The sequence below is a fragment of the Patagioenas fasciata genome, chromosome Z (assembly GCF_037038585.1).
Source record: "Patagioenas fasciata isolate bPatFas1 chromosome Z, bPatFas1.hap1, whole genome shotgun sequence".
Taxonomy (NCBI): Eukaryota; Metazoa; Chordata; class Aves; order Columbiformes; family Columbidae; genus Patagioenas; species Patagioenas fasciata.
Genome location: NC_092560.1, coordinates 36,872,024 through 36,896,402, shown reverse-complemented (window position 1 = coordinate 36,896,402; position 24,379 = coordinate 36,872,024). Strand labels below are relative to the sequence as shown.

Genomic DNA, 24,379 nt, shown 5'->3' with positions numbered 1-24,379 from the left:
GATCATATGAAGAAGGTTTTGTCTTGCAACAGACAAGTCAGACCTGTCTTTGACATTCTAAGGGCTGGTGGATGCCAAACAGTGTCCAGAACAAGTTAGACAGGGAAGCTCATTGGTGCTGACTAGTAGTTCTTCCAAGACTGCTGCATAGGCCAGGATCTATGACACTGGTTGCACTTCATCCTCAGCTTGAAATATTTTCATGGCTTTGCATTACTGTGGGACTGAGGAGATATTTAGCATAATCTTCCTACAGGGACATAAAAACAGACTTGTTCATATATGAATCCTGGGAAAAAATGTTAAAATCTACACTATGAAATTTCAGAACTTTCAAATCCCTCCAAATTAATTCAAATAAATTTGGAAAAATAAATAATGGTGATATCCAAGCCATTGTATTCTCACAGTAGTAAGGGCATTTGGATGTCCTTTGAGACATTCTCACATTTTTCTGCAGGTATTATAATAGACATTTGCAAACAATGGAATAAAGTACAAACCAAATCTAGTTTCCTAGTACAGGACAGGATGTTATTTGAACCACACATTTCTTCAAGAAGTTCAACTTTACCACAAATGTGAAAGAATAGATAGCCAGAGATGACCAGCTGCCACAAATACTAAAAAACAAGGGGCAACTACTAGTGCAAAACATATGTAGGAATAAAGCCTGATCCCTACTTCATTGTGGACCCAGAATCCTTAACCATTGCAGTCTGAAATATTCTTGCACCAAAGAGAGTAAGGTTATATTCCAGAGACATTTGTTTACTCTTCATGACTGTCTCTATCGATTGCAAAGACCACACTAGAAGTAGTTGACACTTTGTGGAGAGACAATATAAAAATATTGGAAGAAAAACATTGGAATGAAGGTCTCACCAAAAAGGACTTCAAGAGATTAAAATGTAACTAGAATATTTCTCACAGAGATTTGTCTTGCTCATTCTTAACTGTCTCAGAAACAGAGATTAAATGATCACCATCTAGATCAGTCATAAATCTTTTCCTCATCATGTTTTCTAGAAAATTTTCACAAACTCTTTCTGAATCTTGAAGTTACTTAACTATTACATTCTTTTTTGCCTAATATCTTTAACCATTCTAGTTGTTCTTGTTGTGGTGTAGAGAGTCCTGTTCAGGTGTACAGGAGAAGCAAAGACTTTCTCAAATACTTTGCCTCCCAAAGTACAAAGAAACAACCCTGAATTTTGTCTTCTGTACAACAGGTAATATACTTACCCATAAATTATAATGCAAATAGGCTCAAAATGGATGCAGTATAGACTGTTCATTTTTATTGATCAACCTGAGAACATAAATGAACAAATACATTTAGAATTGCCATTGTTTTGATGAGTATAGAAGTAGCTTTTAAAAGATAATATTTTGCTTTTGGGGAGCTTGTTTTTTATGCACCAGCCTCCATGCTGTTATCTGTATATCTGAAATTCATTTGTCTCTAGTAAAATCTCATGATCAATTGCACAATCAGAACAATTTGGCAGACCTCTAAGGTCACTGTCATGAGTTGCATAATTATGGAGTTAGGAGACCTTGAGGAGGATGGGCTATAGCCCTTTTCTGAAATCTAAGTTTGTTTGCATAGGAACACAGTTGAAGAATTATGGTTAATTATATTGAACACTTGTGATACGAGGATGTTTATTAAGTATTGTGTAGGGTTTTTTTAGTTTTTCCAATTAAAACAAATATTCTCAATGAAATACAATGGCAAACTAAACCTTACTTTCGAATATGAAGTGCCTTTGTTCTAGCCATGTGTATTTGAAAGTAGATCATCTTCTAATGACATGGAGAAATAACACTGCAAGTTAACTATCGATTTTTAAGCTCTGTCTTGAAATATTGCTAGCTAGTCTGTGTAATCAGACATTAAAAACCGTAACACACTGGTGGATTTGATTTTAATAAACAAATCCTTTTTATTAAACTGAATTTAATGAGCAATAAGGTGATTGTATAATGTAGAATTTAGTTTTACAGAATAAAACTAACAACAATGGATTAAAGAACATTGTCTCCATTTGGAGAACTGAGAGAAAAAGAGAATACTATTATTTCAGTTCTCAGGTAACACATATGTCCTCATTTTATTTACATGATTGCTGCCTGTAGGATATGACTCCTTCTTAAGTATAGAGAGATAAAGAACAACTGTAAACTGCAGTATCTCAGAATACATTAAGTAACATTTCTGTGCTCTAAGTGTACTTTAAATGCTGTTTTACATAGTTGAAAGAAACACTGCTGGAATTTCTTTGAATCAGTTTCATTCACATCAACATTTTTTTCTGCTAAGTTTTTAGTGAGATATGAAATGTACTTTTTTTCTTTTTTTTTAATGTGAGATATTCTATGAGGTATTTTGTAGTTCTAAACAGGAAGTCTATGCAATTTTTCAATCACCTACTTAATAATTCACAAGCAAATAACATATTTTTTTCTGATGATTCTAAACAACTGTAAGAAATCCAGTGGAACTTGCAGGGAGTTTTAAATGGTAAATAAGGTAATGCTGGTGGAGCGTAAGTTATACCATATGTTTTTGTTATCACAGTCCAAAACATGATGAACGGAACACAATCAAATCAACAAGGGATACGAAAGAGACTGTATACCCATCTTTGTGAACAAGTAACTCATGTGGAGTAGGGAATCTCATCAAAGTAACCTAAAAAAGAACTATCTTGACATTTTTAAGGTTAAAGTAGAATTTTACCATTGAATTTGTGTTTTACAAGGAGAAAAATAATTTTTTATTTTTGTTAATAACAAGACTTTTTTTTTGTCTATTCACTGAATACCTGGTAGCTCTGTCTTTTTCCTGATGACAAATTTTCTTTGAAGAAATGTTATATGTTAGTGTTTTTACTTGGCATAAGATAAAGTCATAAACAGTAGACATAATTATTTATCTTGAAATACTGTGTTTTGCAGGGTGTAGCATGGGTATCATGCTTGCCAGAGGTGTATACTTTTCCTCTATTATATACTCTCTGTAAAAAACTTCAGCAAGGGACCTCATGTATCCTCATGTTATAATGCTAAACACGTGTCACATCAAAGCTTTAAGTTATTTATGTACGTAAGTCAAAGGACCATAACACTCTGCTATGTCTAAATGAAGCTTCTTGATACATGGTGGTAGAAGTGCTAGGTTGCTACAGAAGAAAGCAGCTGTTTAGCAAAAGTTACCAAGTCTTCTGGACAGTAGCATGCTACATATGTTTATATCTGTATATGGATGTGCATGCTGCATTTTTTTACCCAATTTTTTTTAAGATTGAAAATGTAATCTGAGTTGCAAACATCCTGAAGAACAAGCAATGATTCACAAAAGAGAAATATTAATTGCCTAAACATATTTTGATTTTTTTCTTTTTATCATTGAATTATTAACAAGATTGAGATTCCTTGTTCAGTAGATTCTTTCTTTGAAGACACAGTTTTTCCAAAAGAAATGATCTTCTACCTTTTAACATTGTTATTTTTCTGTAGCTGAGTTACTTGCCTTTCAATTCACTTCAGACTAAATAATTCATTTACTAGTAGAACCATGTGTTTTATCGCATTTGTGCAATGATCTGTGAAGCAGTCTTATGTTTTAAAACACTTACGAAAATAATACAAGAATTACTAATTCACTATCTGGGATTAAAAAAAAAAATCTAGTAATACATTTTTTTTGCATAAATTCTATAAAATAGCTTATAGAAACCTGCTTCTAGTCTACTTGTTTATATAATTTTATCCATAAAAATAGAAGTGTGATAAAATTTTTTATTTAAAAGGTGCGATACAGCTACTGTCAAAGTACTGCAGAATCTGTCTCCTTGACTTTGACAGTCAAATAAGTGGCATTATTTTCACTTATCAAATGCATCCTTATATTACTGTGATATACAAAATTTCAGATTAGACAAGTTGTTGGGGCAATCATTGTACTATTAAATGCCATAGATGCTTCTAAACCTTGTTGTTGAAGAAATTTTGATCATTCTAACACAATATTATATGTGATGATGTGACAACAATAACAACGAAGACTATGGAAACAATAATGGCAGGATAACACCTTGTAAGTAATTAATTCTTATTTTTATTTTTAGAAGTAACATAATCCATTATATGTTTGTGATTTATAGGATAATAACTTTGGTAAATTTACAAATGCTATGACTTACAAACGTTAGAATAGAATCATAGAAACACAGAGTCAAGAATGTTCTGACTTGGAAGTGACCCACAAGGATCTTTGAGTCCAACTCCTGTCCCTGTGTGTGACAACCCCACGGTTCACACCATGTGTCTGAGGGTGTTGTCCAGTCTCTTCTTGAACACTGTCAGGCTTGGGTCTGTGACACCTCCCTGGGAGCCTGTTCCAGTGCTCCACCACCCTCTGGATGAAGAACCTTTTCCTAATGTCTAACTTAAAACATTTATATCATTTATAAAAATATGAATTGTGAAAGAAAACAGATGGTACCCTGATCCCATCACACATCACAGATATAAACTGGCAGCAGCATTCATAGGTTTGCTCTCTCTTTCACAAGGGAAAGTTTTTTCGATCATTTTTATTGTGTCATGAGCTTTAGTACTATGATCCTGGGTCTGCAGTTTACATATATCATTCCTCTGTTGCTTATATGTCTTGGGCTGAACTGTTCTCTTTTAGGATCTGGGAATATATTTATTATACTGACTATTCAACAACCTACCTTTGGTTCCTTGGGTACTGGCTCTTGTGGATTTCCTAATCTATCTCTTATTTCCTAACCTGTCTCATTGTTAGTGACTGTAAAACTCTGAACAGTAGTAGTTCTCTTTAATCTTATTTACTTATTTATTTACAGATAGACATAATGTAATTCTCCACATCTATCTGAACTCTCCCAATTAATTGCTCTTATATTAAGTATTTGATGCTACTCAGTCTTTATGCCTGCATTGCCTGTTTCTAGTTTAATAGCATCATTCTTGTTCAGCTGCACTAGCATGCATTTAAGTGGAATGTGGTGGTGGTAACCAGGTCATCAGCTGCTATTTTCGAAGCACAATGAAAATAATGAATAAATAATAAAAAGCTTTCCACCTAGAAGAGTGTGGAGTCACTGAGCAAATTCATGATGCCATGAATGTAGCACACACAGGAGAATTTTGGACTCCTGTAGTGAGAAGAACCCGAATTCTTTCCAGAACGTGTGTACATAGCCTTATTTAATTTATTTAAATATATCATAATGACTGAGTACCCTTTATTGAGACTTAAAAGGACTTTTATTTCTTAATACACAACAATAATCAAATAAAATCAGTGTGGTTTGTACTTTTTCAGTATGTGGGTTGACACTGGAATGCATTTTGTGCCTGCAAGAAAATGACCTAATCCGCTAATGGTAGGAAAGATGCTGTTGTCTATCTTGGATCCAACTGTGTGCATATAATTGCAGCACTAGTGAATTGTATAAGAATTGTTTTTTAACTGAAAAATAGAACTAATACTTGCCTCTTACTTTTAGTGGCCTGAGTTGTTAATTTTCACTTTTAAGTACAGAGAAATTAAGGATTTTTCTTCGTACTATTCCTACTGCACATTAAATATCAACAGTGATCATCTTCAAAATTAAGCAGAGACTCTTCCAACTTTCTGCATGATATCACAAAAAACTCTGGCAGTGTTTTTTAAACAAGTTTCAGAGGTTTTATGAGATAAAAATATTTTTTCAGTTGACTTGACAACCATGTATAATGTTAGTGGAGTTTATTTGACCAAGGCTCTTTGTCAAAATACTTTTAAACTGAGATTATTAAAATATAGTTTAGTTGCATAGTGTGAGTTGAAATATTGCTAATATTTCAGTTAGGGAATGCATTCTGTCAAATGCTTCCTACTTTAATGTTATGTCTGACATATATAGTCTTTAACCAGAATCAGTGTAGCATTTTTATATATCAGTGAAAAAGATAATGCTGCTTCTTAAGATAGAATGTGATTTATTTCCATACAGATATGATCTACTACTTGTTAAAGTATAGCACTGTGTTCTTTGTTAATGGAGTTTTTTCAGACTGTTGTAAAGTTATCCTCTTACTCCAAACTCCCTTGTCTTCCTCCCACATATGCACGGTGTTGCTTTACTCTTGCATGAGGTTGAATGATCACAGCTGTGGGAGAGAGGAGCTTATGGACAGAGTGGGAGAGAGGAGCTTGTGGGAAGAGAGGGCAATGTGCCCAGTGCTGGCATAATCAATTCTATAGGAACAGCACGGAACAGCACCTTACACACATACAGCTTCTGCAGTGCCTTTGTTTTAGTGAAAGAATGTAGTTGTCTCCTTCGTTTAGACAGTACAACAAGGAATGCTAGAAAATACCACAACCACCAGTGTGCACATTAAGTATTTTTATATCCTTGATTGTTAATGGAGAAGTAGATAAGCATGCTTCAATTACTTCCTCTCTTGTTGGATAAGAAGGGGCAATGACTCTTCAGCTTCTTTCACTGCGCACATGATATGATGTGGTGAAAGAAATCTGAAGTCAATACTACTGCATATCAACTTTTATGTGATCTTGTAACTGATATTGAGTCAGATAAAAGTATGCAGTCACTGCAGTGCTGTAAAAGAGATCAACACTATGTGTTGAGGAAAAGGTTTCTGAGAATGTTTGAGAGCAGGTTCTGTTGCTACTTTAGCATAATCCTGACATACTATCTTGCGATTTAATTAGTCGATGTTAACGTAATGACCTGTATTTCCCTTTTGAAGTAGCTATTCATTCTGCTGGTCGAAAGCTTTGACAGTGGTCTTCACTACTTGCTGGGTATTTTGTTACATGTACTTCATTTGGAGGGGGAAGTGTGTGGAGGAATGAATCTTACTGGACTAGTACAGATACTTTGAACTACTTTTGAATGTCAAAGCAGAACAGGAAAAGTGCTACAAATATGTAGCGGTTGAAGTATTGAAGAGGGTTGGAAGTACATTTTTTTATTAGTGCTTAATGTTGCTGATATACACAGTTCTTATAAGCAAAACAGTTTTTACTGCTTCTTACCTTAAAAGACAATGTTGTCCTCAGATTTCATGTACAGAATGTTTCTGTGGTAGTAGTTTAGAAAAAAGGATCACACTGCTGTTTGGATGTAACAGTGGCTAGTGGAATTGTTTTTTGCGAAACCTTGATTCAGCTCAGCATACCTTGTTCTGGGTGGTTTTACAAACTAGTTTGTGACATAGCCTGACTTCAAGAACTGCTCTTCAGAGTGGATGGGAAATAATAGCAATCAGATTTTTTAAAAAAATTATTTTTAATTTTAAAAAATGTTTTAAATAACATAACTGTGTTAATTCCCACTGCATAAGTGGGAGCCATCAATTCTATGGTAAATTATATCAATAAGATTTTGTGTACTTGTATGTTGTAAACGTTTTGTTTCAAAACCTAGTATGTATATGATACTGATAAATGAGTATGTTTGTGGTGAGGAAGAATATAACTTGAAGAGCTATAGCTGAAATTGATTTTTTGTGCAGTCAGCAAAGCAAAGTTCAATTAGATTTTCTGCGTCTTTTTCTTACGGATGTAACTCTGGTGACAAGGACATCTCAAATCCTGCATGTGAAGCTTGCAAGAAGAATGTAAGGAATGTACAAAGGCACTTTTCTGTATTTGTTTTGTCCTATTTGGGCAGTTCAGGAAAAGAGAGAAGCTGAGAGTCAGACAGATTTGTTCACCTCGGTTACATTGTTTACAACTAACAAAATTATCCAGCTCTTCCAATGCTTCAGACTGTGGGATGTACTTATCACTAGAAGAGACTGAGCACTCTGGCAGGCAAGATAAAGCCATGTACGGCATTTAAATTCATTTAATTAGTAAACACAAGATACTGCAGCTTGCAAAACAATATAAGATTTGATCTAGTTGTGAAGGTGTTTTGGCACAGAGAAGAGAAGTGAGCTGATGTTCTAAGTGGTGGGTAACAGGCCTTTTTTGGCATTGCAGTATGGTGAAGTATGGTGAAGCATGATGTACTGTAGTTTCTCTACAGAAGCAGCAAACTTTTTGCGTCTTTGCAGTCTTTAAGTGCTTTGACTGCTCTTTGCCTGAAGGAATCAATACTAGGTATAAAGCGTTATTCACTATAAATATTTGCTTTTCTGCAATGCAGACTAGGGCTGCAAAATTCCAGCACTGCTTTGAATCCAATGCTCTGCAGAGTAGTCCCATGCTCCTTTACATATCTTCAAAAACAGCTGAGAGTATTTCATTTATTTCTCTTAATGCCAGTGAAGCATGTGTCCGCTTAGCTAATGTTGAAAACTTTATTTCTTATTTAAGTCTATCTTCTTCCTCTCTGCTTACTGATGTGAATGAGATGACAGTGAGTCTTCAGTTAAAGTAACAGCTTCAATCAGATTTTTAGTAGAATTTTTCATTGCAATGCACTATGTGAGGACTCACTGGGATGCATGTGAATGCTGAGTCTTTTAAACCAAAATCCATGTAATTGCTTCCTGAGTGTTATTTCTGACAGTAGACGCTGAAAACATATTTAGGTGATTTTTCTTTAGATACAATAACTATGTATTTAACTAGAAAGCATTTTAGTGTTCTATGAAATTTCAACAAATAATTTCCATATGGAATTAAGGTAGAATTACTGGGGCTCTCAGAAAGCAGATTCACAGTATTTTTTTTTGCCCATTAGTGAGGAAAGTACAGTTTGTTAAACTTGCAGTACTTGTACAGTTCTGAACATTTAAAGAGCTGTCCAAAGTATACATTGAACAGCTGATTAGAATGTAATATTTCTCATAAAATGAATGAGACTTCACTCTCACCTTTCCATATAGCATTGCCTTCCACACATGGTAACATGTACTTCTGCAAAAGATATCTTGGAAAAAAAATCAGAAGAGATTTCCTACATGTAATATACTTGAGTTTTTCATAGTCCCTTGCAAGAGTTTTAACTTATAAACATTTTGAAATCAACTTGTTCTTTTCTTGTGCTTTGGTTTATTTTTAATAACTTCAAAATTCAGCATGGGGATAAACCATGACAATGACCACCCATCCTGTGCAGATGGTCTCCATATCATGTCTGGAGAGTGGATTAAAGGACAGAATCTTGGGGATGTTTCATGGTCTCAGTGCAGCAGGGAAGATCTAGAGAGATTTCTCAGGTATGTCATGCAGAAAAGGAATTCTTACTGGATGTCATTTACAAATAGTTGCAATAAATATCCTGAAATAACAATACTGCTTCTATGGGAGATATTTATTTGCATAATCCATCAGAATAATTAAAATCATTGTGAACTATTTAAAGTTTGACAGATTGATTAAAATATAAGTGTTTTCAGCAATTATTTGTGCTTTCATATTTTCATGTTTTGCTGTAAGTTATATAAATTTATAAGTACATTTTTAATATATGTAAATGTGTTTGAAATATAATAAATGCTATGTATTGAAGAATGTTGGACAGTGAATGACCTATGATCATTATGTAGATTCTCTGATCTGTATTGTGCCATTCAGTATCTAACCATGCAGTATAATTATCTTACGTGAATTTTTAAATAGAAATTTACTATGATGACTTAATGGAGTAATACTTAACAGAAACTGAATTAATTTTTTTTCGCCTGTATCTCTTAAATAGGATCTGTTCCTTAAAGCTTTGTTCCTTTATTAAGTTTATAAATATATCTGTCGAGAACTTACTTGCAACTGTTAAGCAGTCCTCAAAAGGTCTGCTTTATGACACTGGAAAGGTTAGTATAAGTTAGATTTGTCAGTCTGATAGATCTCTACTGAATCTAGACAGAAGTCAAACCCATCACTTGGTGCTTTAGCAGGTGTAAGTATTTTAAAATAATTTTTCTGCAGTTTTTGACAAAATTTAAATTTCTGGCTACCAGCTCAGAAATTTATGTGTTTTGAAATGTGTGTATATATAGTCAGAGAAGTGATTATTTTGAGGTCCTGCTAGATGTGAAAATTAAGTTACACAACTGTCCACGTCTAATTTTAGACAGTAAACTACCTTAGCTTATTAAATTATAGATTATATAGCTTTTATGGTTATTTAAATCTCTACCCAAACCTCAGTTAAGAAAATTTTATACTAAAATGTTGTCCTCCAGCACTTCCTTAAATTCCTACTATACCTGATAAATTACATTGTTTTACTGCAAATGTGGATCATTACAACACACCATTAACTAATATCAAGTAAACCCTATTAATTTATATGGAGTCATTTCCCTGAATGACAGCTCAATGTTAATGAATAAAAAACTCTAGAGAGTCCCTATTTTTCTAATGTCAAATGCATGTTTAAGTCAGCATGACAATCACACTCTTTAGGATTGATCAGCATATGAATCTCTGCATATTGCCAGGTCAAAGGCCAGTAACTGTCTGCTACAAACGAATCCTCAGAGCCTCAATTCTGTGATTATTCCCTCCAAGCTCCCAGGAATGTCATACACTGCAGATGAACAGTGTCAGATTCTTTTTGGACCAACTGCTTCCTTTTGCCAAGACATGCAGGTAGGAAGGAGCATATGTTCCAGAGAATGCACTTACCACATAATTTTTCAGTAAGAGATTTTTTTTTGTATGTTTGAGAGAAAAAGAACACAGCACCACTGAAACAAGAAGTTTATAATTTGCTTTCTGAAGTTGATATGAACATTTTCATTTGTTTATCTTCTAAGGCTTGCTTTGGACCTCCAAACATTCTAAATTCTGTTGTATCATAGCATACCACTGATACATTCCTTATACCTTAGAAACAAAACGTCATAGTGTGAAGTCACCTCATTGCAGCAAATGGAATATTTGCAGTTTATTCCACTGGGACCAGATTTCATGTGTAGGTTCCATTTCATTATGTTTTGGGCATTGAACCTCGGTATCCAAATTTCAGTAGCATATGCATTGCCTGTGCTAGCTCCAAGGGAGAAAACTGGTGTTGGCTGAGGTCTCTGTATTGCTGAATATACCCTCCCTCCCAGTAGGGCTCCTGTGAGCCCTTGCAGAGCTGTGCAATGCCTTGGAAACAGGAGTTCTGTGCTTAAGTGAGTTTACTGATATGCCACTCCATTGCATGAAACGGTACCACTGTATATTAACCTTGAAAAGGCAGATTAGCAAAACTGAAGAACTCTTCATAATTTTATGGCCTAATACTAGTAGACATCTGATTAAAGAAGCACTTTAAGAATGATTCTAAAAGAGAAAAATAGCCCTTCTTTAACATCAACAGGGCATATATATATACTAAACATGTTTGATGCCCTTGAGAAGGTAACCAAGACAAGATGGGTAGATGATATTGCAAATGGGTAAAGAGCGTGGAATATGGGTTTATACAGTGGGAACTAGAAGGAACTGCCAAATAAAATTTCATCAGAGTTAGAGTGAACAGATATCCTGGAGAGGTCAGGAGTATTTTATATGAAGGCATAATTCCCTACTCCTTTAATTCTTTGGTTTTCTTAATCTTTTCAGCATGGAGTAGTACTGTTTCTTCAGTGAGTTTCAGTGAAAGTAATCTTTCTCCTAAAGATTCTTGAAGGAAACATTGCAATGCATGTATGACTACCACATGCTGAGAGTGGCAGAGCTGGAAAAAAAAAAAAAGGAACTGTAGGTTACTGTTATTATTTTAACTGTTATATTGAAAACATTTTCACTCTGAGAGATGAGCAGCAGAACTCAGTGTAATGGTTCTATAAATGTTCTTTATTATTCCAAGTGGTTTTTTTCATGAATTGCAGTCAGTTTCTTCATTTTTAGTACTTAGTTTTCGATTAAAATATGTGATTCTGGTTTCTCATTCTCCAGAAACCTCTTTTAAACATTAAAATGGTACAGCGTTAGCCCATTATTACTTCTAGGTCTTCTTTATGAGGTCAAACCATTTCAAAGGTAATTGAAGAGATGATCAAACCTGGAGACTTGCTGTTGCATAATACCTTTATATGCTTTTTCACTTCTCTGGGCACTTACCTTCCTTTAATACTCTTGTGTTTAGTTCTCATTCAGGCATTTAAATGCAAGTAGCTGAGTGGTCCCGTGACAGTTTCTTTTCATTCACAGATGCAATGAATATTTTTCTGTTGGGGTCCCAACTCCAAGGTTTCTTTAGTTTTCATCATTATTTTAGAAATGTTAGGAAGTTAAATTCAATTAAGGCTACTCTGGTAGTATTCAATTGTTTGCAGAGAGAGTACTTAGGCTCTGGGTGCTGGTACCTAATTGTCCATTTCTAATCATCTTCAGTAAATTTCTCCTCTTCTGGCATTTTCTAGGTGAGAAGACACATATCATCACCCTTTTTTTTCCCCACTTACTGGATCATTACTTTATCTTTAAATGGTTAATTTAGGAAAATTACTATTAAATATTAGTATTAAGATACCATTGTAACTTAAATCCAAAGACATGCAGTCTTGCTTTGAAGAAAGAACCTGAGAAAAAGAGAAAAGAGCAAGGGGAAGAACCTTCTGCAGTTTCACCAAAATCCTCTGCAAAACTGGTAACCCTGAACTGGAAATCATATAAGCAAATACTGAATAATAAAAATATTGTAATTCATTTTTAAGAGCTCTGGACCTATTAGAAGTTACATTAAATTGGATAAAAGATACTAAGGACAGAATTGAGAAAATCTGGTGAGGGCACTGAAGCAGAAGGTCTCCAAAACTCCCCTGCCAACCTCTGTAAAGTCACCTTGTTGTTTTTCCTCTGCATTCTTTTGTCTGAAAGCAATATTTACTCTTCCACCTTCCCCACAACAAAGAAAATCCAAGAAATGTGATCTTTAGACTGTAGGCCTGAAGAGCTAGTTACAGCAAGCTTAGACACTATTCAGATCTTCTTTTGTTCCCTGCTGTGGATCTTAAATTTAGCTTTTTTGTTAGGGAAGTTTAAAGTATTCTACTCCAATTAGATAAGATTTCTACAGTGAAGAGGAAACTCAGAGCAATAGATAGAGCACAGTCCAAAGGATAAGAAAGCCGTCCTACACTTACATCTGTTTGTCCTATGTGTGAAGACAGGGAAAAAAAAGAAGTTGCCTTTTAAGGTGGGCTACAGCCAAGCTATATAAATTTTCCAAAAATCCTTCAGGAGTTCTATTACATGGACTATTCAACATTGACGTCTTACTGCAAAGTGGTGTTAGTCCATAGGTAATTTTATTATCTCCCTCTGAAATACCAGGATATTAGATAGAAATAACAAATATTTTTACTTTAACCTACCAAATAGTTGCCTTTTACATGTTATGAAAGTGACTCAAAGTTCACTGTGTTGATTGTGCAGATTATTGTGGCTGCCATTGGAGAAGTCAACATTTAGAAGACTTTTCAAAATTGAATACAGTATTTCATAAGTTGTAGAATTAATTTATTAAAATAATAATTTTATTATACATTGCAACCACTGAATTTTCCATGAAATCCAAACTACTTTCTTTTATCTCTGTGTGCTCTCTTCTACTCTGCCAATACCTGGCAGTTTACTTTGGTTACAGTTGTTGTTCGCAAGCCAGGAAATGAGAGAGAAACACACTCCTTGAAGATTCATTTGAACTTCAGTAAACCAAACAATTTATAGCCCAGGATTTCTTGGATGCATTCTACTTGCTGAAGAGTTCCTAACTGTAACTATGTAAAAAATTACTGATGAACTATGTCATAATCTTACATTTTTTGTGATTGGAAGATAATTTGATGACGAGACTTCCGTGCAGTCTTTTACATTAAGCAAGTATGTTTCATATATAAAAGCTTTTCAACTAAGAACACAATTGAGTAAAGATGGAATGTCATTTTTTTAATGATCTAAAAATAATCTACAAATATCAGTGGTACAATGAATAATGCATTTCTGCTGAGATGTAATTTTCTACAAATGCTGTTACTGAGCAGCACTTTAGGATAACTTACAGACACATTACATGGCAATCTCAGAGAAACACTGCAAATGCCAATGATTTTCTCTTGCTACCAGGAATTCCTCTTTATGAATGGCTAAAACAAAGGACTGAAGGGACCATTGAGGGCCTACTCCCGTATTTTGCTAAGGGAGCCCCTCCCACTCCTCTTTCACGAATAGTGTCCAGACTTTATTTTTTCCTTTTCATCTTTATTTCAAAGCCCTTTTTTCATACCCCAAGCAAAATTTATAAAGCCTGAGAAAAGTGTGAGTGGATCTCCGAGTACAAGATTTATACCATGTCACCATGCTTATCTTGTAAGAGAGCCAAGTTTGCTTTTATGCCCATGATGTCTCACACAAGGATCAGTTGGACCCTAACATTGTTTTGCATAACATATAGTGAGATCATGACCCAGCAGTAGTTCTTGATGATGAAATGCAATTGTAGAACTTGAAAATACCATATAATTGTTGAACTATTAAATGTTGGCTTTTAAGATTAAAGTCCAGGATGCGAATGCTATCTAGTCAGCTCCACTAAAACAATTCTTGTCATAACACAGCTGTGATCTCTGCAAAGAAGTAGGAGACTGGTTATATTTCATGGTGATTTTTAAGGCACTTCAGGGAAAGATCACAATAAAAAGTCATGGAAATATTATAGCCTTGGTGAAATATCTGTCCTCATCTCTCCCACCACACTTTCAACAATCTTGATGTTGCACGAATACAGTTCTGAAGTGCTCTTTTTGTCCCTGTTCTTTCCTCTCAACTGGACATTCTTTTCAGATGTTTTTATGATTACAAAAGTATCCCTATGATGTACACAGACCTGCCTCACTCTTTTCATTCAAAAAATACCCAAAAAGCTGGAATGACCTCTGCCATTTCTGTCACACATTGTGACTTTCATGTTGTATTTTACTAGCTTTTGCTGTTAAAAACTCATGATTAACACATTATTTCAGAAAAAAAAAAAACAAAACAAAACAAATCCTTTGTGTGTTCTTGGCAATATTTTGTTGTCCAGCATACACACAACCAAATATTTTACAGATGGTGAATAGTCTACTACCACAAGTATTAGTTTATAATCTCCAATGGCATTTAGTTCCCTTAGCTGATCTCAAAAACTGTAATGGCCTTTGAACTGTGTTTATGGTAGATAACTAGTAAACCTCTGTGCATGTTAACAGCACAGATAGCAGTAATCATTGGGATGGTATGAACAGGGGGATTTGGAAGTCCTAGGGAAGCCTCAAAGTTTCTTACAAACACCTTTTTACAAAACTCCTGTGAACGTAGTTCTGTATAGCTTCACAAAGACTCATTAATCTTTGTATATAGAAAAGAGCTGATTTAAAAACCTTGTGTTTTGTTGCTAGTGACAGTGCTGTTTTTCTCCCTTTCACATGAAAGAATGAGCATTAAATAGAAGCAGTAAAAATATGATTTAATTTTTAAAATAATCCCCAGAAGGCTCACACCTCTTCCAGTCTCTGGGGTAGTGCATCTGTGCAGTGGTCACTTCACATCATGCGGCAAAGTTGTCCCTATGTGCTTTGTCAGGTCTGCCATGTGAAAAGACGGTGACCTCTAGGGTTGGACTTAGAGGGTTCTTCCTCCCGCTCTATGAACACACTAGCTTGAATTATTCAATGTGTTTCTGATTAGTAAAAGAATAAGCAGAATCTGCACACTTCGGGTTTTGTGCCATTTTTAAATTGTCTTTAAACATACTGCAGTAGCATCAAATTGGTAACTCTATGACAGTATTAGTGAATTGTATGCAGAAAGTAATTTTGCATAAGAGATTTTGTGCTTACCCGTGTATTTGGTTTTCAGCACGTCATTTGCACTGCATTGTGGTGTAAGGCGGAAGGTGAGAAGGAATGCAAAACCAAACTGGATCCACCAATGGATGGAACAGACTGTGGTACTGGAAAGGTATATTTCTGGTGGAAAAGCAATATAAATTATATTGAACACCTAACAAGCTGAACAGGTCTTGTTTAAAGTTCCTGCTTACCTCAATTATCATAAAAATCATACATATATATATATATTTGATTGTATTATGGGTTATCTATTATATAATATAGATATGAGAAAAAATATGTTTCCCTACAAATAATGAATTTAAAAAAAAATAGTTAACCAAAGCCACAGATGTTTTAATGTTTACACTGCTTTATTTCAAATTTGTTCTCTTTTTGTATCCTTTTAATGAATGGAATTCCATTGTTGCACTGCTTACTGTAAATAGAAATATAAGCTTTCAAATATACAAATTTTCCAGCTATGATTTAAGATTTAAGATTTAGAAATAGTCTCATTGAAGGAATTGGTACAGATTTGTGATAAAACTTCAGGATAAACTTTGTATATTTATAGTGTCAGTGCATGTAAACGAGTGATAGATGTCATTAAAAGTATGCCATCAAAGACAAATTAAATGGTCACCTGAATTCAGACTTACATTAAGTGTCCTTCAGGAGCTTTCCTGTTTGAATGACCTCTGTTGTCTGTATATATAACTGTAAATGAAAATAAATAACCTCAAACAGATAACAGAGAAAGAGCATGCATATGCATGTATCTTGCAGTTTTCATCATATTGTGCTTACAGCAGCCTCCCACAGGAGTGATTTGCTCTTGGATCATATTACATCATCAGCGTAAAAACATAAACAAATCAATCAATTGAGATAAACAGGCTTTATTCATTTTTGTATCTTTAAAACAAATAGATTGCTGAAATATTTTGTTTTTGATGAATGTACGTAGTTGATATTCTGTTTTAAGTCAACACCTGGAAAGTCAGGAACGTGACTTTTGTTCAATATCCCATTCTGTACATTGAGACTGGCGTACCTGTGGTATGGAACAAGAAAGCACCACCTCTTATTAAGACTACCTAGAATGTCTCATTGTGAAACCATCGCCATTGTGAACTGGACACTCAAAATTAGTGTTCATATTGCATATTAATGCATAACTTGCAAAAGGTAATAATAACACCAACTCACTGCAGAGGACTGATTCTAACTTTATACTTGTGGGAGCATTATGATATGGTAGTGACATGGGTCCCTTTCCTGGGAAAGTCCGAGGAGGAAGGTAGCACTCGCCTCTCTATTGCAGACCTGAGCTAGTAGGGAATAAATAATCAGCAAGGGTAGGACAAAGTACTGATTCTAGTTTGAACGGTATATTGAGCCTTGTGCCAGGCTACAGAGATAACTTATTTATATCTAGCAGTAAAAACCTAAGCAGACATCACTCAAACGTCTCAGAGGATTAGAAGGGCTTATTTGTCTTATTACTTCATTATCTGTCCAAGATTAGCTTCAGATCACACAAATTGCTTTGTTTTGTTTTAGTTATATTGTAGAGATGGAGTATTGTCATGCGCTCCTCTTAGGATCTTAGGAAGTAATGGAAATGTCATTTGCGTAGCCTGTCCAACTTAGTTTTTTTTTAAGTCAAGGATTTGTAAGCATCTCTGAGATGCTACGTAAGGCAGATGCTATCTCTAGAGAAAAATATATTTTGCCTGTCATATCTGAAGGAATATCTTTAAATAAATATGAGAATTTTTGGTCTGAAACATCCAAGAGCATTAAAAAATGAATAGTTTCTGACTGCAAATCCAATATAATGATGGAGCCATCCTATAGGAAGACATTTTAAAGGTGGCATAATTACACCACCATTGTAATACTATGATTTAAGAGAGAAATTAACATTGACTGATCAGTGAAAACCAGCTTGAAACTGCAGGTGAAGTTTAAAGATCACTAGACACCTTATTGCTTTGCAGTTGCTGAAATTTCATAATACATAGGACAGATATTTAGCTGGTATAAGTTTATACAGTACTAGTTACTACAGAGTTGTGATGACTTATACCAGATATGGACATAGGAAACAGAACGTAACAATAACGACTGTGTAGTTTTTGAGTGTGAAATTGCAGTTGTCCTGGGAAACAATGTATGCATACAAGATTATGGAGGTTATTATTATTATTCAAATGAATGCCAGAAAATCTCTCTTTCTCAACACTAGCTTAGTGAGGCTTCTGTTCTCTCTTTGAATACAAGCTGTGAATAAAATCTTATTTTCTGTATTACTTGTAATATATCCTTCTATTGAAATTGTCCCTGGATAATCAGTGACAATGCATTTCCTGCTAGCTATGTGGGAACTGTAGTAGTGAACCAGAAAGGTCCTGAGAACAGCCCTGAACATTGTGCTGTGATCATCCATACAGTTCAGCCGGAGAATGATTCCTGCAGTGGGTCTTGACTGGACCCAAAGGTGCTTTCCTAGGCAGTGTCTAGGCTCAAATGAAGGTGACAGGATGATCTGGGGACCCTTACCAGCAACTTATTCCAGGAGACACCCTTTGTTGAGAATGAACTTAGGCTTGAGTTTGTGGACAAGATTTGTATCTGCTTCCTGGCCTCTGGACCAGAGAAAGGACTCTGGATGTTTTATTTACTGAGATAGGAAAAAAAATATATGGGGAACAACAGGAAAGAATACATCTGACTCATATGAAAACTATTTATTGAACAAAATGTTTATGTTGTGCTTCCTGTGTGCTTGTGGAACAGTGAATTGTTTTGCATATGCCTTGGTTTATTTACCTAAGAGCTGAATTTTCACCTAGTGGTGTAAGGCTGGAGAGTGTATCAATCGGACTTCTTTTGTGGAGCATATGGAGGGGGAGTGGAGTGCATGGAGCACTTGTAGCCGTACTTGCGACACTGGAATCAGCAGTCGACAGCGCAAATGCCCTGGGTAAAAACAATTTCATGTTTCCATTGCTGTTTATCAGAATTTCTGAATGGAATTTGAATCTGAGTACAGAAAGCCATTAGGATACAGTTGGAGCTACTGAAAAGAAACAAAGCATATTGTCTGAACTTCACAACACCGCACTTGTAAAAAAGGAGAGGTGGCAAATCTGCAGATGTTACTGTCAGTGGCACCTTTGGCTCAGTCCAGCTACAGAAGAGTCACCTAAACTATATCAGAACTGCAGCTGAGGTTCCTTACTGATGCTTCCACTAGTCTTAATGCTTCTTTGAGGCCACGTGTAAATTATGAGTTAGCACCTGTTACTCTTGACATGTAATACAACCATTAAACACAGAAGGCAAATATGTTTTGATCTGTGACTTTGATTTTTTGTGGGTGATTTCTTAATGTTATGTGTCAATTAAAAAAATCTCTTATTTAAATTGAATTTGTCTGTAGCATAAATGAACTGTGCTGTAAGTTTGACAAAATATTATCAACAATAAAGCATGACACTTATGCTGTCTTTTCTAGTTCAGGCCTTGAAGGAGAGTGTCATGGTCCCACAATGCAATATAGAGTATGTGAAAACCCTTCTTGCCCTGCTGGTGTGCCTGCATTCAGGGACTGGCAGTGCCAGGCTTTCAGTGTCAGATCTTCAAATCAGAAGCATGTGCACCAGTGGCAAGCTGTTATTGATGATGGTAAGTATAAACCATCTCCTACGTTCTTATCAGCTGCTCATATGGCTTATAGCTTGTTGGTATTGTTGATCAAGAAAGATACAGGAAAAAGTAAACCAAACAAATGAACAAACCCCAAGCCCAAGATTTTTGGTCATTTTTACTTAATAGACAAGAGCTGGTAGTATTTTCATATACTCTGGAATCTCTTGTGTAATATTCCTTTTTAATTTGTTCTTCTTGATATCTGATGGCTACATCTGAATTGAAATTCAGTATTAGTTTGGTCCTATTTAATCACAAATATAGTATGAAATGACTCAGAAATACAGCTTTCTAGATTAACACTATATCATTAAAAATGTGTATACCCATTATTCTTCTGCCTACAAAGCCAAGAAGACAATACAGATATTGTGAGCTTCTATTTTTGAGGAAGGAGAGAGCACTTCTGGCTTAACAGTTGAGTATTTCAAATACGGATGTTTGATTTTGGCAGAAATCCATGTCTAATGCAAATCGCAAACTTTATTTCTATAAATCCTAACAGCTACTGCATTCATACCGCATACTGCATGTATGTTTCAGTGTAACAAACATGCTTAGATAGCATATCATTAGGAGCGTGTTGAAGTAGAAGTACAGTAATGTCAAACTTTCAATATCTGCAAAGATAGTATTGATGTAAAATACCAGCAACTGTAAGACAAAATATTCCACACAGGTTCTTTCTAGAAATCTGGTAAAACAATGGAAATATTTCATTAATGAAAAGAGTTAACTTGAGAAATTAACAAAAGCATAGCAACTGGTGATAAAGAAGAGCCTGGAATGTTGTAGGAATACTGTGAGAATGTGTTACCACATTTTAAGTAGTATTTCTGAATCCCCAAAAAGTGAATTTATTTTCAATAACTATACAACTAGCTAAAAAGGGTTTGTTATTTTTTTTTTCTTCTAAGCTTTTTCTCAAGGTGCCAATTTCCTAATAAAAACACGTGAGACTATTTTCATTAGGCTCGCATGTTAGCTCATTTCATAGGAAGAACACTCTCCAGCTATTTTGTAGGTGCTGATCTAGTGAATTAGTTTTGGTTTGCTTTACTAAATTTCACTTTAACAGAGGAACACATGATTTTTATGCTGAGGGATCAAAAATTTTCAGCCTGTCTTTGGGTAATTCAGTCATCTGATGAAAAACCTGGACACTCTTCTCTCCCAGGCTGAGTATGGAGGTTGCTTTCATCTAACTGTTTTCTGAGGCATCCTGTTGTCTCGAGATGTCCCTCGGGAGACATGAAGTGGACACCACTATCTAAAGCATTCCAATATTCCAGAAATACATTATTCTCAAATCCTTAATTATTTGCACTCTTAGCCTTTAGTAAACACTAATTGTGCACCATATCCAAATTATTGCTGTATTTGATGAGGTCTCCTATATTCTCTTTCCAGTGCTGTCGGATTACTGCATTCCGTGTCCTTAAAATAACGTTTAGGTTGTTAATCTTGTATTTGTTTGAAAAATGCTGATACATGCTTAAAGCTCGCAGGGAATTTTGGGATTACTACTGAAGAAGTATAACAGGAATGCAGAGAACAGAAATTCAGGCAGAGACTCACGCTTCTTAGCTGGAGGTGGCTCGTGTCTGACTGACTTCCCCTGTTTGCAAAAGATATCACATGTGTTTGCACCAGTTCCCTAGAGATACCCAGAAGCTGTGTCAATTTTAGCAAATTAAATGTGCCCAGACCACTCTCCGATGTGTCGGCTGGCACAGAAGTCCTATGTCTGTACTTTTCAGCCCTTTTGCACTCTAAAAAGGTTGATGACATCCAAACTGCTTTTTGGAAGTGGTCCTTTGCAGGTGGCAATTTCCAGTCTAGACCAAGCTAGTGCTAGTTAGCACAGTCAAAAAATGTGACATAGACTGTTTTACAGTTCAGCTGTATAGGCAGTAGAATTCCAATGCCCATGAACGTTTCCTGGAACTGTTTAATTTACTAATAAAAACACACTCCAGGAATCTAGAAGTCAGTGTGAAGTCAGAGTGGCATAGACTGTGTCCAAGTGAAATCGGTTTCAAGTTCTGCAACAGATTTAGGAAGAAGTTCTGAGTCAGTACACTTGTAAATAAAGATATGAAAAAAAAATGTCATTTTGTACTCAGTTGACCACTGAGAGGAGACATATTTTATTTGGTTTGGTATCACTTTGGCAGTAGTGAAGCAAACTTTATAATTTATAAATTATGACCACTAGGAATACATAGATACATACAATATTACTACATTTTATTCTCTTTCAAAATGGAAATGATTTGCAGAATGTTTTAGAAATGTAGTGAAAAATTGCCTGACCTTGGTAAAGATGTGAGAAAGAATGTGCTCAATTTTTTGACTTTTTTTTTTTAATGTGAACTTTGTAAATCCGTATGTTTTTCTTACCAGGGTGTCTCAATTACTTAGTTTTTTTCTCTTTGACCTGCATAGCTGGAAAATCTGGAAAATGTTAAGTTTCTTTTTTCATCAGTATTTGTAATCTGCCCAAAATATAGTAGAATGAAGTTACAGATTACAACCAAAATATTCCAACAGCTGTAATGTGCATCTTCTTACTTACAACAATGAACATGACACTAGTACTACGTAGGCCAAGTTTATAGCACCACTGTGCTCTAGCATGGAAAAGAAAATCTTTTCAAACAGGATCAAAATCTTCTCATTTTCACTATATCTAAGATAACTTGTCATGCTAATGTAGATTCATGCCACACAGATAAGCAAGGATCAGTTTTAAAAATAATATTGATAATAATTCTGTATTTGTTAAGCGACTTTTTACCAATTTGATGTTTTTTTCCATCAACTGCTACTACAGAAAAGCCATGTGCCTTATTCTGTTCACCAGCTGGAAAGGATCAACCAATTCTCCTAACGGAAAAGGTAATGGATGGGACTTCTTGTGGCCAGCATGGATCAGATGTCTGTGCAGGTGGTAGATGCCAGGTATGATTTGCTTGTTTTGAACCTGCAGGCACACATTTGCTACACGTGTGTTATTTCTCTGATAGCATGTTGCCATGTTGCATGTCCGAGACTGAATGGCTCTTTTTGTTTCATGTTAGAATATTTTAAGCTACTTTCACTTAGTATATGAAGCAGCTGACAGGTTTTCTTGGTGAATGTGTACCTGTGATGATAAGCATAGAATCATTTTGGTTGGAAGAGACCCTGAAGATCATCGAGTCCAACCATTAACTTAACACTGACACTAAAGCATATCCCTTAGAGCCTCATATATGTCTTTTCAACACCCCCAGGGATAGTGACTCAACCAGTTCCCTGGGCAGCCTGTTCCAATGCCTGACAACTCCTTCCATGAAGAAATTTTTCCTCATATCCAATCTAAACCTCTCCTGGGACAATTTGAGGCTGTTTTGTTTCATCCTATCACTTGCTACTTGGGAGAAGAGACCAACACCCTCCATGCTACAACCTCCTGTCAGGTAGTTGTAGACAGGGATAAGGTCTCCCCTCAGCCTCCTTATCTCCAGGCTAAACAGCCCCAGTTCCCTCATCATAAGACTTAGAAGCATGCTTACAGCAAACTGATGCAGAGCAGAAAATGGGTATAACTGATTTCACCTTCTAAGGGAAGCCTCAGCCTCCAACAGGTTGGGAAATTTTGCTATGCGGTGTGTGTATGTATGTAGGTCTAATTCTGCCTTTTTCAACAGTACAAAATTTTGCATCTAAATAAACTGGGCTTGAAGAAGCAGAATAACAGAATTAAAGTTGAGTGGTATTGGTGATCCTCAGAATTCATTTGGTTCATAGAACTTCTTTTGTTGCTTTTGTAGTGTCTCACGTGGAAACTATTCTATGTAAAAACCCCACAGGGCTGGTCTTTTTCTTTGTTCACTTCTCATTGCACACAATGAACTCAGTGGAAAAAACAAACTTTAACACAGAAACAACATTTCTAGATAGTATAACTTTGACAAGTTAACTCACAGATACATGCATGTATATAGGCATACATATGCAGATATGTATGCAGAGTAAGCGTTTCTTGAAGGACTGAGTGCTTGCAACAAGTATACTCTGAAATACTTTGCTAAAATGGGGCTCTTTCTCACCATGTAGCTATTACAGGTTTAATCACAAAGATTTTATATATATATATATGTAAATATATATAGCCAGTTTTTCCTGAAAAAATATCATTTGTTTTATCATTCACTTTTCACAACTCACTAATAAAGATGAAAAAGACCTTTAAACCAAACCCACCTGACTAAGACTGAGTTGTCTTATTGGAATATCAAGGGTCAGGCTTGAAAGTCTAGTTTGTAGTCTTCCCCATTTTACCCTGACTTCTTAGATAACCCATTAGGAAGAATGCTTGGGACTATGGGTGTAGAGTTAGGTATTTATATCTTATAGTTCTGCCATTTTGGATACACAGCTCTTTGAAGGCTTATGCTGTAATGACTAAGTCAAAATCTGTATTGCTCTATTGCTTTTTTAGGTAGAAAAAACATAACAAAAATTGTGTGCATAAAGTGAAGTAACAATCTTAAGGTGCTTGGAGATGAATGACACCTTGGTTGACCATGGTTTCTATTCTTAAAGGAATCCTTCATTTTTTCTTTAACCTAACTTTTGTCTTCATTATTTATCAGTCTTGAAGTTTAATTGGTTTTATGAGATACATTTATATAGTGCATAAGATTACCCTGGGATGACTTCTCTGGACTTTAAAAGGCTTTTATTTCGTATCAGGCCAGCGTGTGATATTAACTGTATTCCTATTGTCAAACTACCACAGATATTTATTGATAGAAATGTGTCCTACATAGTAAAGTGAAGGTGCTTGAGTAAA

The 24,379-nt window shown here is 35.3% G+C and overlaps 1 protein-coding gene across 6 annotated transcripts in view; it reads left to right on the top strand.

Moving 5' to 3' along the window:
* ADAMTS19 (ADAM metallopeptidase with thrombospondin type 1 motif 19) overlaps nt 1-24,379 on the top strand; it is a 143,546-nt gene that overhangs the window by 77,241 nt on the left and 41,926 nt on the right. For 5 of the 6 annotated variants that reach the window (XM_071802727.1, XM_071802731.1, XM_065860510.2 and 2 more), the window contains 6 exons: nt 9,085-9,225; nt 10,450-10,600; nt 15,845-15,946; nt 18,678-18,808; nt 19,343-19,512; nt 22,373-22,500. In XM_071802727.1, the coding sequence (XP_071658828.1) occupies nt 9,085-9,225; nt 10,450-10,600; nt 15,845-15,946; nt 18,678-18,808; nt 19,343-19,512; nt 22,373-22,500 (823 nt within the window). The remainder of the gene's footprint in view (nt 1-9,084; nt 9,226-10,449; nt 10,601-15,844; nt 15,947-18,677; nt 18,809-19,342; nt 19,513-22,372; nt 22,501-24,379) is intronic. The other variant, XM_071802728.1, reaches the window with a different exon arrangement.